Genomic DNA, 12,218 nt, shown 5'->3' with positions numbered 1-12,218 from the left:
CCAAGCAAACGTGCAGAGGATGAGCACCTTGATGGGTGCGTCAATTGCCAGTCTATATAGGCCAGTATATATGGCCAAGGGGGAGGGTAGGTGGCATGGTACAGCCCGATCTCGTCAGCTTGTGAATGCTAAGCAGGGTCAGTACTTGAGTGGGCAACCACCAAGGAAGATTCCGCAGAAAAAGGCACTTGCAAACCACTTCTGCTTCTTACCCGCCTTGAAAGCTGGGGTCGTCCTAAGTCGATTAGTGACTGGACGGCACATACGCACACATACGGCCAAGGCAACCCCAAATCATTACAAGGAAATGAACCTCACTGAACTCAAACTACTTTCCGAGTTGACCTGCTCGGCCCACTTATGGAATGCCGAAAGAGCTAATGGAGAGTCTAGGCTGGGCTTTGCAAATAGCCCGTTGCCGGGTGCAGGGAAAGCGAATGGGCCCCCTGCCTCTGTTTCTCTCCCCAACCTCACTTTATGCGGCGAACCAGCGGCCTTCCGGTGCCCCCTTCCCATTCTAAGCTTCCCGCCGCCCTCTCCTCGACAAGGGCTCCGGCGCCGTTTCCCCGCCGAGGCCTGGCTCGGCGAAGAGCGCAGCTCGACTCAAGCCGCCCGCCCTTCAGCGCCGGGCTCGCCGCTCTGCGGGGGAACGGAGCGCGCAGGCAAGAGGCGGAGGCTCCGCCAGCGCTTCCCCTTCCACTCGCCCGCACATGCTGCTGAGCTTCTGTCGCAGCAGCCGCCGCCACCGTCAGCTGGAGCCGCGCTCTCTCCGCCGCTGACCTTCCCGTCTGCAGCCGCTCGCTCGCTCGCTCGCTCGCTCGCGGGGTGAGCAGGGAATGCCCCAGCGGCTCGGGGCGGCTGCTTCCGCTGGGGTAGCTTGGACGGCAGCGTGACCATGAACCCCCAGTGCGCTCGCTGTGGCAAAGTCGTCTATCCGACCGAGAAAGTCAACTGCCTGGATAAGGTGCGCGCCTGGGGCGGGGGGAGAGGAGGGTGTCGGAATGAGGCGGGCGAGCCGAAGCTCCCCTCGCCCTCGAGGCCAAGCGCGTGGCGCTTCACCTGCTGGAAGAAGCAGATGCCTTCACAAGGGCGCTGGGGGGGGGGGGCGCTGCGCTTGTTTGAGGGGGCGCGGAGGGAATTGGGGGTTGCGCGCGCCCTCCCCCAGCAGCCCGAAGTTATTAACGGCCTCCTGTGAGGAGAAGGAAAATGGAGCCTCTCTGCTCAACGAGAGGCTCGCAGGCCACCCCCATTCGCCCCCACGGGCCTCGGAGGCGCCCTGCGAGTGAGGCGCCCGCTGAAGGCTGGCCTCACGCTCTCCGGAGAGGACTTGGCCAGGGCGTGAGGGAAGGGGTGAAGGGAGGGGAGTTGAAGGAGGCTGCCGAAGCCGGGGAGCCGCTGACAGGCTTAATAGCTAGTCGCAGAAACGGCGTGGAGTGGCCTGACGCTGACTTCGCCGCCGCCGCCAGCCTCGGGAGCTGGGCTGCGGGGCTTGGAGGGAAGGGGGCCGGCGCAAGCCTTGCAGGGGCTAAGCGAGCGCCTCACAGTCTCCTGCGCCTCCCCTCAGGGCAAAGCCTCAGGAGTCTGTCAGCCCGGGACTGACGCATTGCCCGGCTGGGTGGCTGGGATTTGGAGCCCGTGGCCCTCTTCAGGCCCCGCAGCCCTGGACTCAGCTTCAGATGCTCTTTCCCTGGACGAGCGCGGCGCAGCTGCCACCCCCGGGCCCCCTTTTAGCTGGCGAGGCGAAGCCCCTCGGAGGGAGCGTCCGAGCAGGGCTGCAGTGCAGGAGATGCTTTTCTTACGCAACAGCAGCAGCAGGCAGCCCGCTGGCCTGGCGTGACTGACAGGCGAGTCAGCGGAGGGGTGAGGCGCAGCAGCAGCCCGAGCGGGCCCTGCCCTGCCCTGCGAGATTCTTTCTCCCTCGCCCCTCCGGGGATCACGGATCGCGATTGTCTGAAGGAAACAGCAAACACCGAGGCTATGACAGATGCGTCCTCGCCCAAAAAAGGGGATTAGTGGCTCTCTGGGAGACTTCAGAGTTTGGGTGGCTTGTCAGAGAAGCAGGTTTCAGAGGCTGTGTTCGCTATGCAGTTCTTGGGATGGGTCTGGTTGGAAGAATTTTGTTTTTAGGACTGGGTTTCCTACCAGCATTCAATATGTCAGAGGCATGGTGTTTTGGAGTGTGTGTGAAAAAGTCAGCCTAGGGTCAAGCAAGGGTGTGGGGCAGAATAAGGAGAGGGAAGGAGGAGAGGCTTATAATGTAAAAGGCCTGTTGCCCAGCACATGAAACACCTAATGGGGTAGTTTCCCAAACTCTCCCTAGATGTATGGCATGGCAAAATAACTTAAAGGGCACTCGTATGATTTGCTTCATAGGATGGGGGCACCTGTTTGTTGGAATATGGGTTTAAGAAAATGGGGGGTTTCAAGTCACTTTTAAGAGTTGTTGAGTGACTTTATTTGAGGATTATTCTCTAAACAGAAGAGAACACTGAAGTCTGGGCAAGTTTCACCCCACCCCCTCCTCTCTAAGAAGTATTTCCCCTCTTTCTTTAAGCTGGAGTGGGGTGGGGGTGGAGTGAGAGTTGTCTACCACAATCCAAACAGTACATTTATTTGACTTTGTTGACTTGTTCCCCACCTCTCTAAAGTCTTGAGGTGGCTTTCAGCTTCATAAAAGCATAACATAGGACGTGAGTGTGTGTATGCCTTGCATTATGGAAAATATTTGCAATAGAATTCATGGCATATGCAGGTTTAAAAGCTTTTAACTTCCACTGTAAAGTAACATTTCTGTAGAGTGCCAGTGTTGTTGTTTTTTTAATGGGACATACAAATGACAAATAGTGGCAGTAATACCTTGTGTAATAATAACAATTCTTTTTCAGTATTGGCACAAAGGATGTTTCCATTGCGAAGTCTGCAAAATGGCTCTGAACATGAACAACTACAAAGGATATGAGAAGAAACCATATTGTAATGCGTAAGTATCATAAATATCAGATTATGCAGAATTAAATCTGATGGGGTGTGATCGAAAGGGCAAGTAGACCTTTGCACTCCAAAAGTTGATTTGGATCCACCATGACGTTTTGGTGGACAAAAGGGATTGCCATGTATGCATCACAACTTCCCTGCCTCCCCTCTCCAGCTGCAGTCCAAAATGCCCTTCCTGGGATGCTACTTTGAGGTGAAGGGTTCTCCCAGGAAAAGCTTGGGGGGGAAGAGGTCTGCAGCAAGAGGGAGAATCAGCAAAAATATTCTCTGGTGACTCCAAGACATTAATTGTATCATTATATTAAGTATGCATGTGTTTTGATATATAAGGATGGCTTCTGAATATGAAATTGGTTTATATACTGCATATAATCCTAGTTTATCCTGAAAGTCTTGAAAAAAACCCCAGGGTCTTTACCCAAGTACAGTGCTTTTTTTCCTAAAAAAAACAGTTCCCGATACTGATGATGTTCTCCCCTCTCAGTCCAAGTTCCAAATGCCCAAGAGGTGCCAGTACTTTGTACATAAGGAGCCCATACTCTGTACCAGTGCATAACCCTCGAAAAGACCCTGTCCATGTGTATGTGAAGTCCTATTCATACCTGGTATCCATGACATGAACACATAACATACCCATGGTTTAAAAAAGTCAGCTGTTCTCATCTGCATATTTTAGTGTATGCTGCTGATACATGTAGTATAGTCTAACTTCCTAAGTGTCCTAAGTATAAGTAGTCCAAATTGTGATAATGTACCTTAATTTCTATGTGAATTGAAATGATGGCTCACCTCCTTTGTTGCTGACTTTAGTAGAAAACGCAGAAGCAATAAAAGTGGCATTGGTGTGACATTGAGTGATGATTGACTTTTTGATGTCATATGAAATCAATAGCTAGATCTCTTTTTGAAAGCCTGTGAGGAAATGGAAAAGCAACATCCTGTCTATTTTATGATAGTTTTTCAAGGGCTCATATGCCTGCTGGGAGCTTGTCTGTTTTAGTTGTTTTGTTTGGCCCTTACATGTAATGCTTGCATTGATATCAAAACCTGGTTCATGTTGCTAGTATTAGTAGGAACAATATTTCCATGACCGATAACATAATACTCTTTCATAGCAAGTTCTGTTTCTCTTCAGTCAGTAATGCATGTTTGGCATTAATGTAATATAAAAGCTTCTCTGACCATTCTGTGTAAAACCAATTCCTTAAAAAAATCGATTTGGACAAGTCCCTCAATATTTAGCTTTTTTAACTAAAGAGTGGACCTGTGGGCCAGTGGAAGAGCATCTATTTTGCATATAGACAGTCCCAGGTTCAGTGCAGTTAAAAGGAGCAGGTAGTAAGTGATACGAAAGCCTGGGACGTTTTAAAGCCTCAGCCTATCAAGAGTAGGTAATACAGAGCTTGATAGACCAGTGGTTTGGCTTGGTATAAGACAGGGCCAAACTACATGTTACATCTGCCACATGATTGATATGGGGACTTATAACCAAACCACATATTGGGAACTCAATTTAGAAATGCTTCTGGGGCCCACTTCTGGTTGGGAACGCAGCATGGGGGAGGAGGGGGTCTTGTCTTCCTCATACCATTTTCCTGACATGAAATGGCACTGTGGAGGAATAACCCCCCAGTGCTATTTTGTGTATGGAAAATGGCATGGGGAAGAAGGCAGGAGTCCCTCCTTCCCACATAGTTGTCTGAACCCTGCACCCTGCACAAGAGAGATCTTTCTGCACACCTTAAACATGCCCCAGGTTTATAGAAAAATCAGAAATATAAAAAAAAACCCTAGGGCATTTAAAAAAAAACAAAATGATAAAAGAGCACCTGTAGCTGCACCTCAGTGGCTGTTGCTATGCAACCATAACAGTTTAGCAAGTATTCCAAGCTTGGTTTCTGTCTGTAAAAGGCAGGGTGGAGGGGCAGGGCCCTTTTCAGGGCTTTTTTAGCCTTTGAGGGAGGACTCATTGGCTCCAGGACCAGAAGCAACCACCAGATTTCTTAATACCATGTGACTTACATGACTCATTAAGGGCCAGCTACTTGCTACTGTTCAACACCCCCCTCCCAAAGCCAGAGTAGTATTACCACTCTGCTGTAGAAGCTCACTGGGTGACTTTGAACCAGTTGCACATTCACAGCCTAACCTACCTTTCAGGGTTGTTGTGAGGATAAAATAGAGGCAAGGAGAATGATATAAGTTTCTTTGAGTCCCCGTTGTAGAGAAAGACAGTATAATTTAATTAGTAACTATAGGTGAAGATGGGGGCAGATAAAAGGTAAGTTGTTTAGTTAGTGGGTTTGAGGAGAGAAGATTGTTGGGAAAGCTGAGCGTATGAAGGCTGCCAGGATGAGGGAAAGAGGAAATAGTGTGGGGAATGGGATACAGGGAAAAGTAAAGTAGCTCCCGCAAGTCCTTGCAGTTTCCCCACTAGGGAAAAAAAGGGTATTTATTTGCAAGAATGAGGGTATCCTTCCACTCCTTGGACTAGCAATGTGGGCTCGGGTTGTTTCCTTTAGAGTTGAATGGTTTTATGTGAGAAATTTTGTGTCCAGTTGCCCTAGAAGTGGAGGCTTTTCTTACCTACTCTGCACAGCATTCTTTGAAGGCCTCTAGTGGGTTAGGTATTTTAGTGTAGGCAGTAGTTGTTTGTTGTGGGTGCGCTGTCACAATTGTTACCTGAGGAGAAGCTAATTAGAACACAAGGTCAGGCTATATGGGTTCCCTACTGTATTTGTAAAAAAACAGTCAGAATTGGGCATGCTTCTTAAGGCTGGAGCAATATGGAGTGGAGTCAAGGACACTTAACATGCCTGTTGTCTGAAGGGTGAGCCCTTGCAATCTCACGTTTTCACCATAACAGAGTAGTGAGGTCAATGAAATAAAATGCATTTGGACTTTATTGATTACGGAACTGCATCCTAGACCTCTTAGCACTGCTTTTTTTGAACAGCCAGAAGAAGACAATTTCCTTTTCCTGGGGTTTACCAGTAGGCTGGAAATTCAGATTAGGCATCCTGTACTGTTGTAAAATAGTAACCTTTTAATAAAACCCTAGTTTATATATCATATTGCATTCTCAGGGGACTAGGGCGAGAGCAAGAATAAAGCAATAGGGCTGAACATTCGTGTAATGCATTTTGTTTGTAGATGGATGATTACAGAAGCAAAAAATGATCTGGCTACTAAAACATGGTAGTAAGAAGTGCTGAAGGTGTGAAGAATGCAAGAAAAGGATGGTAAATGTGAACACTTGGCATGTTCACAACAACTATGGTTTGATCAAGGAGAGAATTTCTATTGCAGGGCCTTTTGTATTATGTGAAAGGAAGCCACAGACACTTTGTTTGCCCCATCCTTCTGACACGTTGTGCTAGCAGATTGACCATCATCATAGATTCCCTTATGCACAAAAAAAAAAAGAATAACAAGAGCTATGAGAGGCAGAGAACTCTTCCAGAACTGCTCTAGTCTCCAAGCCTTTAGTAGACTGTTTCTTGATCTCTACCTGCGCTAAAAATGTCAGGATCCTCAGGGAACTGCCAGGATACAGTGAACGTTGTGCTGGATTGGAAGCCAATTTCTATGATTCATAGCATGATTGCAGCTCTGCAGTAAACTAATGCCTCTGCTTGAACTTGAGCCAGCAGGACTACTACTTCCCCCCCCAGTCACAGCTATATTCCATTAGCAACATATACCTGATACTGAGATAAGATGATTTCTAATGATACTGTGATAAAAATGCTTTCTTAGAGTTTTGCCATAGCAGGCAGGGCTCAGAAAATTGATGTACCAAGAAGAATATTACCTTATGGTTAAGAAATGGTTAAATGACCATAGGCAGGGTTACCAGCTTTGAAACTGCAAGATATGAGTCCAGTAGCACCTTATAGACCTACAAGATTTTCAGGGTATACAGAAAATCTTGTTGGTCTTTACAGTGCTACTGGATACTAATCTTGCTGTTCTACTGCAGACCAACATAGTTACCTACCTGAAACCATCTTTGAAACTTTGGGTGATTCCAGTGATCAAACTTTTATTTTGAATATATTAGCCCTAATCCTGACCTCCTTTGGAAGTTGCTGCCACAGTAACATCTGATTTTTCTCTATTTTAGTGTTCCAGTTGTAACACAGTTACATTTATTTCTATAAGGTGTATTTATATTGAACAGTTTATGGAGCTTTGTAGCTCTTGCAAGGGCAAGATCATTAGCTACTCTTGAAGAGAGTAGTGAAAGCAAAAATGTAAGGGCTTCACTTTCGCAGAACTGTGTATATAAGTGGTCAGTAATTTAGAGGTTGCCCTGACCTGGATAGCCCAGGTGAGCCTGATCTCATCGGATCTCAGAAGCTAAGCAGGGTGGGCCTTGGTTAGTAATTGAACTGGATGGGAGACTTCCAGTGAAGACCAGAGTTACAGAGGCAGGTAATGGCAAACCACCTCTGTTAGTCTCTTGCCATGAAAACCCCACGAGGGGTTGCCATAAATCAGCTATGACTTGAGGGTACTCTCCACTCCAGATTAAGGGTAAAGGTAGTCCCCTGTGCAAGCACTGAGTCATTACTGACCCATGGGGGGACGTCGCGTCATGACATTTTCTTGGCAGACTTTTGTTACGGGGTGGTTTGTCATTGCCTTCCCCAGTCATCTACACTTTACCCCCAGGAAACTGGGTACTCATTTTATCGACCTTGGAAGGTTGGAAGGCTGAGTCAGTCTTGAGCTGGCTATTTGAACCTGGCTTCCGCCAGGATCGAACTCAGGTCGTGAACAGAGCTTGGACTGCAGTACTGCAGCTTACCACTCTGCGCCACGGGGCTCTCCACTCCAATTTAGGGGTTATTCTGTCCTCTAAAAAGTTGAAATAAACATCATTTTATTTTGCTTTAAGTCAATTTCTTAAGCTCCTTTTTCTTTTTTGTTGCCAGTATGTATATAGTTGCATATAGAGTTGTATGTGTCTTGATGTTTGGTCTTCCTTTAGGGCTTATGCTCCAGACTGAAGCCTCTTGGAGGTCAAGCTTCATGGCAATAGATGTACAGGATCTGTCAAGCATGGGTTCATGGCTCAAAAGAATAAGGGTTTGTTGAGAGAGTTTCATTCTGGTGGAGGCACTGCTTAATGCAAATAATAGTTCCAGTTTTTATACCTTGGCAGAGAGCTGTTGCTCCGGTCGGCATTTGCTCTAAGCAGTATGTGTTAGCAAGAGTTCAGCCTTAAGTGTTTGTTTCTGCTTACATCAGGAAACAACCTAAATTACAGAGAACCACCTGCCTAGGTTACTTACAGTTCATTCCTAAGCAGAGTTGTGTTTTTCTAAGACCATTGTCTTCAGTGAGCTCAGGCTGATACAAGTCTGCTTAGAATTCCACTGACAGTGCTGTGTGTACAACTGGTGATTAACTTAAGTTTGCCATGTTTATCATGAAACAGCATTAACTGACAAGTTTAATCTCTGAAAAATATTCAGCAGCATTTTTCTGTAATGGCCAATTTTACTAAATAATTGAGAACCAGTTTGGTGGAGCTTTCAGTTACACCTAGCCTTTTCAGTTATCCTATCCTTGGTATCTAATTAATATGGAAAAAATGTGTTAATCTTGGTTCACAGTTGACATCTAGGGACCATATCACTCCAGTCTTGGTCTATCTACACTGGCTTCTAATTTGTTTCTGGGCACAATTCAAGGTGCTGGTGTTGATTTGGGACCAACATACCTGAAGGATCACATAGTCCCTTATGAAACTACCCAACCACTGTGGTCCTCTTCGGAGGCCCTGCTTTGGGTGCTCCTGCTTTCTGAGATTACATGAGTGACCACCAAGGAGAGGGCCTCATTGGAACTCTGTCCTCAGGGAGATTCATTTGTTCCCTTGCTAACTTTCACCAGTGAGTGAAGACTTCTTGTTTTGTTTGGTATTTCCTCAGTGATCCCTCTGTTGTGCCCAATGTTTTAATTGCTGATTTTATGTCTCTGTATGTTTTTAGCTCTGGTTTAACTGTTTTAATGATGTGTTGTTGTTTTGATTGGTTCGAATCATCTTAATATGTGATTTTATTATATATGTTTTAAATTGTTAGCCGCCTTGGTGGCCCTTATGAAAGTAAGAAGGTGGGATGTAAATTTTTGTTAAATAAAAATAAAATACATTGTACATTTGGTAATTCTAGGTGCTGTTTTGTTATTTCTGTACAAAGGAGAAACTTATAAATGTATCTGGTTCTGCTGTTAGTGAGATGTGTATTGCCAATGCTAAGTACTTTGTGGCTTTACAGTACAACCCCCATGCAGAAGTCAGCAGGCTTGGGAGGTTTCAACTCTGCATAGGATTGTTCTGTCTGACTTGACGTGTGGAATGGTTCAGTATGTGTTAATCTTTTCAGTACTTGGACTATACCTGCTGGTGAAAGAAAGCTTCCTGTTGGGAAAATGGATACAACAAAGACATGTTTGTTAGCTTGTATCAGACCTTGCTACTGAAATCTCTGTATTTCAGACCTGCCCTTATACTAGAGCCAGCTAACCTGAAATCTCTTCAAGACAGCCAGGATCTTTTGAAAAGTATCTACTAAACTCTGTGGAGTAAACATTGTGCCAGGCATTCTTAAACTGTTTCTCTCAGCACCTGTTTTTTTAGGGGTGGGGGTGGGGAACAGAAGTTAGGGTTATCCAGCAGGAATGTTTCCAGAAAACTAACTAAACTAAAATAATTAAACCAAACAAGATATTATAGAGAGTTGTTTTAGGAACAAAGAATGAGTTGGAGTTTGGAAATTGAATGAATATGTAAGTAAGTAAGGGTAAGAAATTTATGTTGGATTTTACAACATTGTATACTAAGCAATCATTTCCATATTGGTCTTGATAACCTTTAAATACATTTGCTGCATTTTAAGTAACATCTGATGAAGTTGGCTTTGGTCTGTGAACGCTTATGCTAGTGTGGGAACTTATAAACCCTTAAGGTGCTATAAGACTCCTATTTGTTTTTGCTGCAGCTGACTAACATGTTTGCTCTGCTGAAAGTAGTCTGTTTCTAAGGATTCCCTGCAGCTACACAGGAGCTGTGGAGAATGGCTGTTAAAAAATAAAGGAGAGCCCAAACGGTCTCAAAATGCCTCTGTGGGAGAGGGAGGGGCTTCTCCTTCAGTCCTCAAGCCATTTCCTGTGTCAAAATAGCACGGGAGAGAGGTCCTTTTCTGCTCCATATAGAATATTCTGTGCACCCAAACCCAACTTCAAAAAACCTGCACATATAGCTTGACCCTGAGTTCCTTAAGGAATATCAGATGGTTTACCTCACAGTGCAATCCTAAGAACACTTTCCTGGGAGTTAGCCCCACTGAATAGGCCTGACTTGGTTCTGAACAGGTATGTTCAGGGTTGCACTAAATTTTTTAATTGGACTCCATCTGAGTGGCGCAGGAAATTGTTAGTGAAATATTTCACATATTGTTGAAGTATTTATGTAGCAAGGAGATACTTTAAATTCATAGCCACGAACTTGGTCTTGCCCTTAAGACTACATTTAAAAAAAACATAAAAACAGTAGATTGCATGGCCTGGATCCAGTACAAGACTTCTGTGTAAGAGATTTTTGCTGATTCCCCCCCCCCCATCCTATGGCAGTTCCCAAACTCTCCCCTCATTCCTCTTTCTTGGGGTCCCCTGTCCCCCAGGAACAGCACTTTAGGGATATTCTGGACTATAGAACAAAGTGGAGGACTAGTGCTGTGCTGATGGAAATTGCCAGTGAATCCAAGACCATTTCTTATCACAAGCTGGTTCACAAAATGGTTTGATGTCTCACAGCACAATTATAAGCATATTGGACTTCTGTGGACTTAGAACACCATAGTTCTTTTTATGATTGCACTGATAGTCATTCAGGATTGCATGAGCTTTTGTTTTTCAGAAGCTTTTCAATTCATCATTGCTTTGCTAGGTTTGGCAATTTTGTGCCATAATACTAACGTGGGTGTTCACTGCTATTTAACCAAAAGGTTACATATTGTCATTGTGAAAGAAAATTTCAACACAATCTGTATGCAAGTGCTATCATTTCTCTGTGGGGGAGAGGTGGGGAAGCAGAGCTTCAAAAAGTCTAATACAGGAAAGGAAAGTTCACTTGCAGGAAAATGGGGCTTAAAAGGCAGGCTTGATGTGTTTGGGCTGAGCCTTTTTTGTTCTAGTTAGGGACGTGCACTTAGAAAAAATACTGGTATTTTTCAGGAAGAATATCCATACTAGTATTCTGAATTATTTGAGTTCCCTCTACTGTTTTGGAATTTGGATTTGTTCCCATCCTGGAATTCTGAAAAATTTCAGGTCCATTATTTCTTATGGGATACTTTTTCTAAGGGGCATGAGTGGCTTTTTTGAGCAAATGACACCTAGTCCTACCTGTCCACTAAAGAACCCCCAAGTTTCAGACAAATTGAATCAAGAGGTCCAATTCTATGGCCCTCTGAACAAGTCATCCTTCCTGTCTACATTGTATGGGGAAAATTCGATGCTTTCTCCAGGACAGAGAAGTCCATTGTCAGGCACAGAAGAACAACCACTAGGCCAAAGCCTCCAAATGCAAACAGAACCAACAAGCCCAACAGAACCCATGTCAAACCAGAGAATCCCAGCAGAACCACAGGGCAATATGGCAAGCCCAACAGAACTAATGTCAAACCACATAAGCTAAGCAGAACTCAAGGTCAATGTGGCAAGCCCAAAAGAACAATATCAAACCAGAGAATCCAATCATCATGATTAGGCAAACAGTTCTAGAGCTAGTCTTGAAATCTGATCCCATTGCCTGGTAGAGCTGCCTCCCTCTCCCCTCCCGCCTGTTGCCTGGGTTTTTCAGGAGCCAATTATTGGTACTTCAGAAAACCTGAGTATAGCTCTGGATGCACAAATTTATTGGAAAAATACTGATAAAATGGTTTTTTAGATATATATTCACACCAGAAATATCAAATATACACTCCTAATTCCAGTGTGTTTGAGGGCTAAGCTTGATCCCAGAAATAAATTGAAGGAAATTTCTGACTTTTTAAAAATGATTCAGACTAAGACTAATGAAGAACTCACTAGACTGAGATGGTGTTCTTTTTAAATTTTTTTTTATTTAATCAGTTGCCATATGTAACTACAAGTAAACAATAACAATTTGTACATTAACAGTCAGCTTTCAGAGTTACATCCACTACTAC

At 44.8% G+C, this 12,218-nt stretch overlaps 1 protein-coding gene across 1 annotated transcript in view; it reads left to right on the top strand.

The window, feature by feature from the left end:
• The first annotated feature begins 741 nt into the window (after positions 1 to 741).
• LOC129337947 (LIM zinc-binding domain-containing Nebulette) overlaps positions 742 to 12,218 on the top strand; it is a 195,594-nt gene continuing 184,117 nt past the window's right edge. The window contains exons 1-2 of the mRNA XM_054991971.1: positions 742 to 964; positions 2,886 to 2,980. Of these exons, the coding sequence (XP_054847946.1) occupies positions 896 to 964; positions 2,886 to 2,980 (164 nt within the window). The 5' untranslated portion in view covers positions 742 to 895. The remainder of the gene's footprint in view (positions 965 to 2,885; positions 2,981 to 12,218) is intronic.

Source organism: Eublepharis macularius, chromosome 11 (assembly GCF_028583425.1).
Source record: "Eublepharis macularius isolate TG4126 chromosome 11, MPM_Emac_v1.0, whole genome shotgun sequence".
Lineage (NCBI taxonomy): Eukaryota > Metazoa > Chordata > Lepidosauria > Squamata > Eublepharidae > Eublepharis > Eublepharis macularius.
The sequence above is the reverse complement of the archived record's forward strand: the minus strand, read 5'-3'. Positions and strand labels throughout refer to the sequence as shown.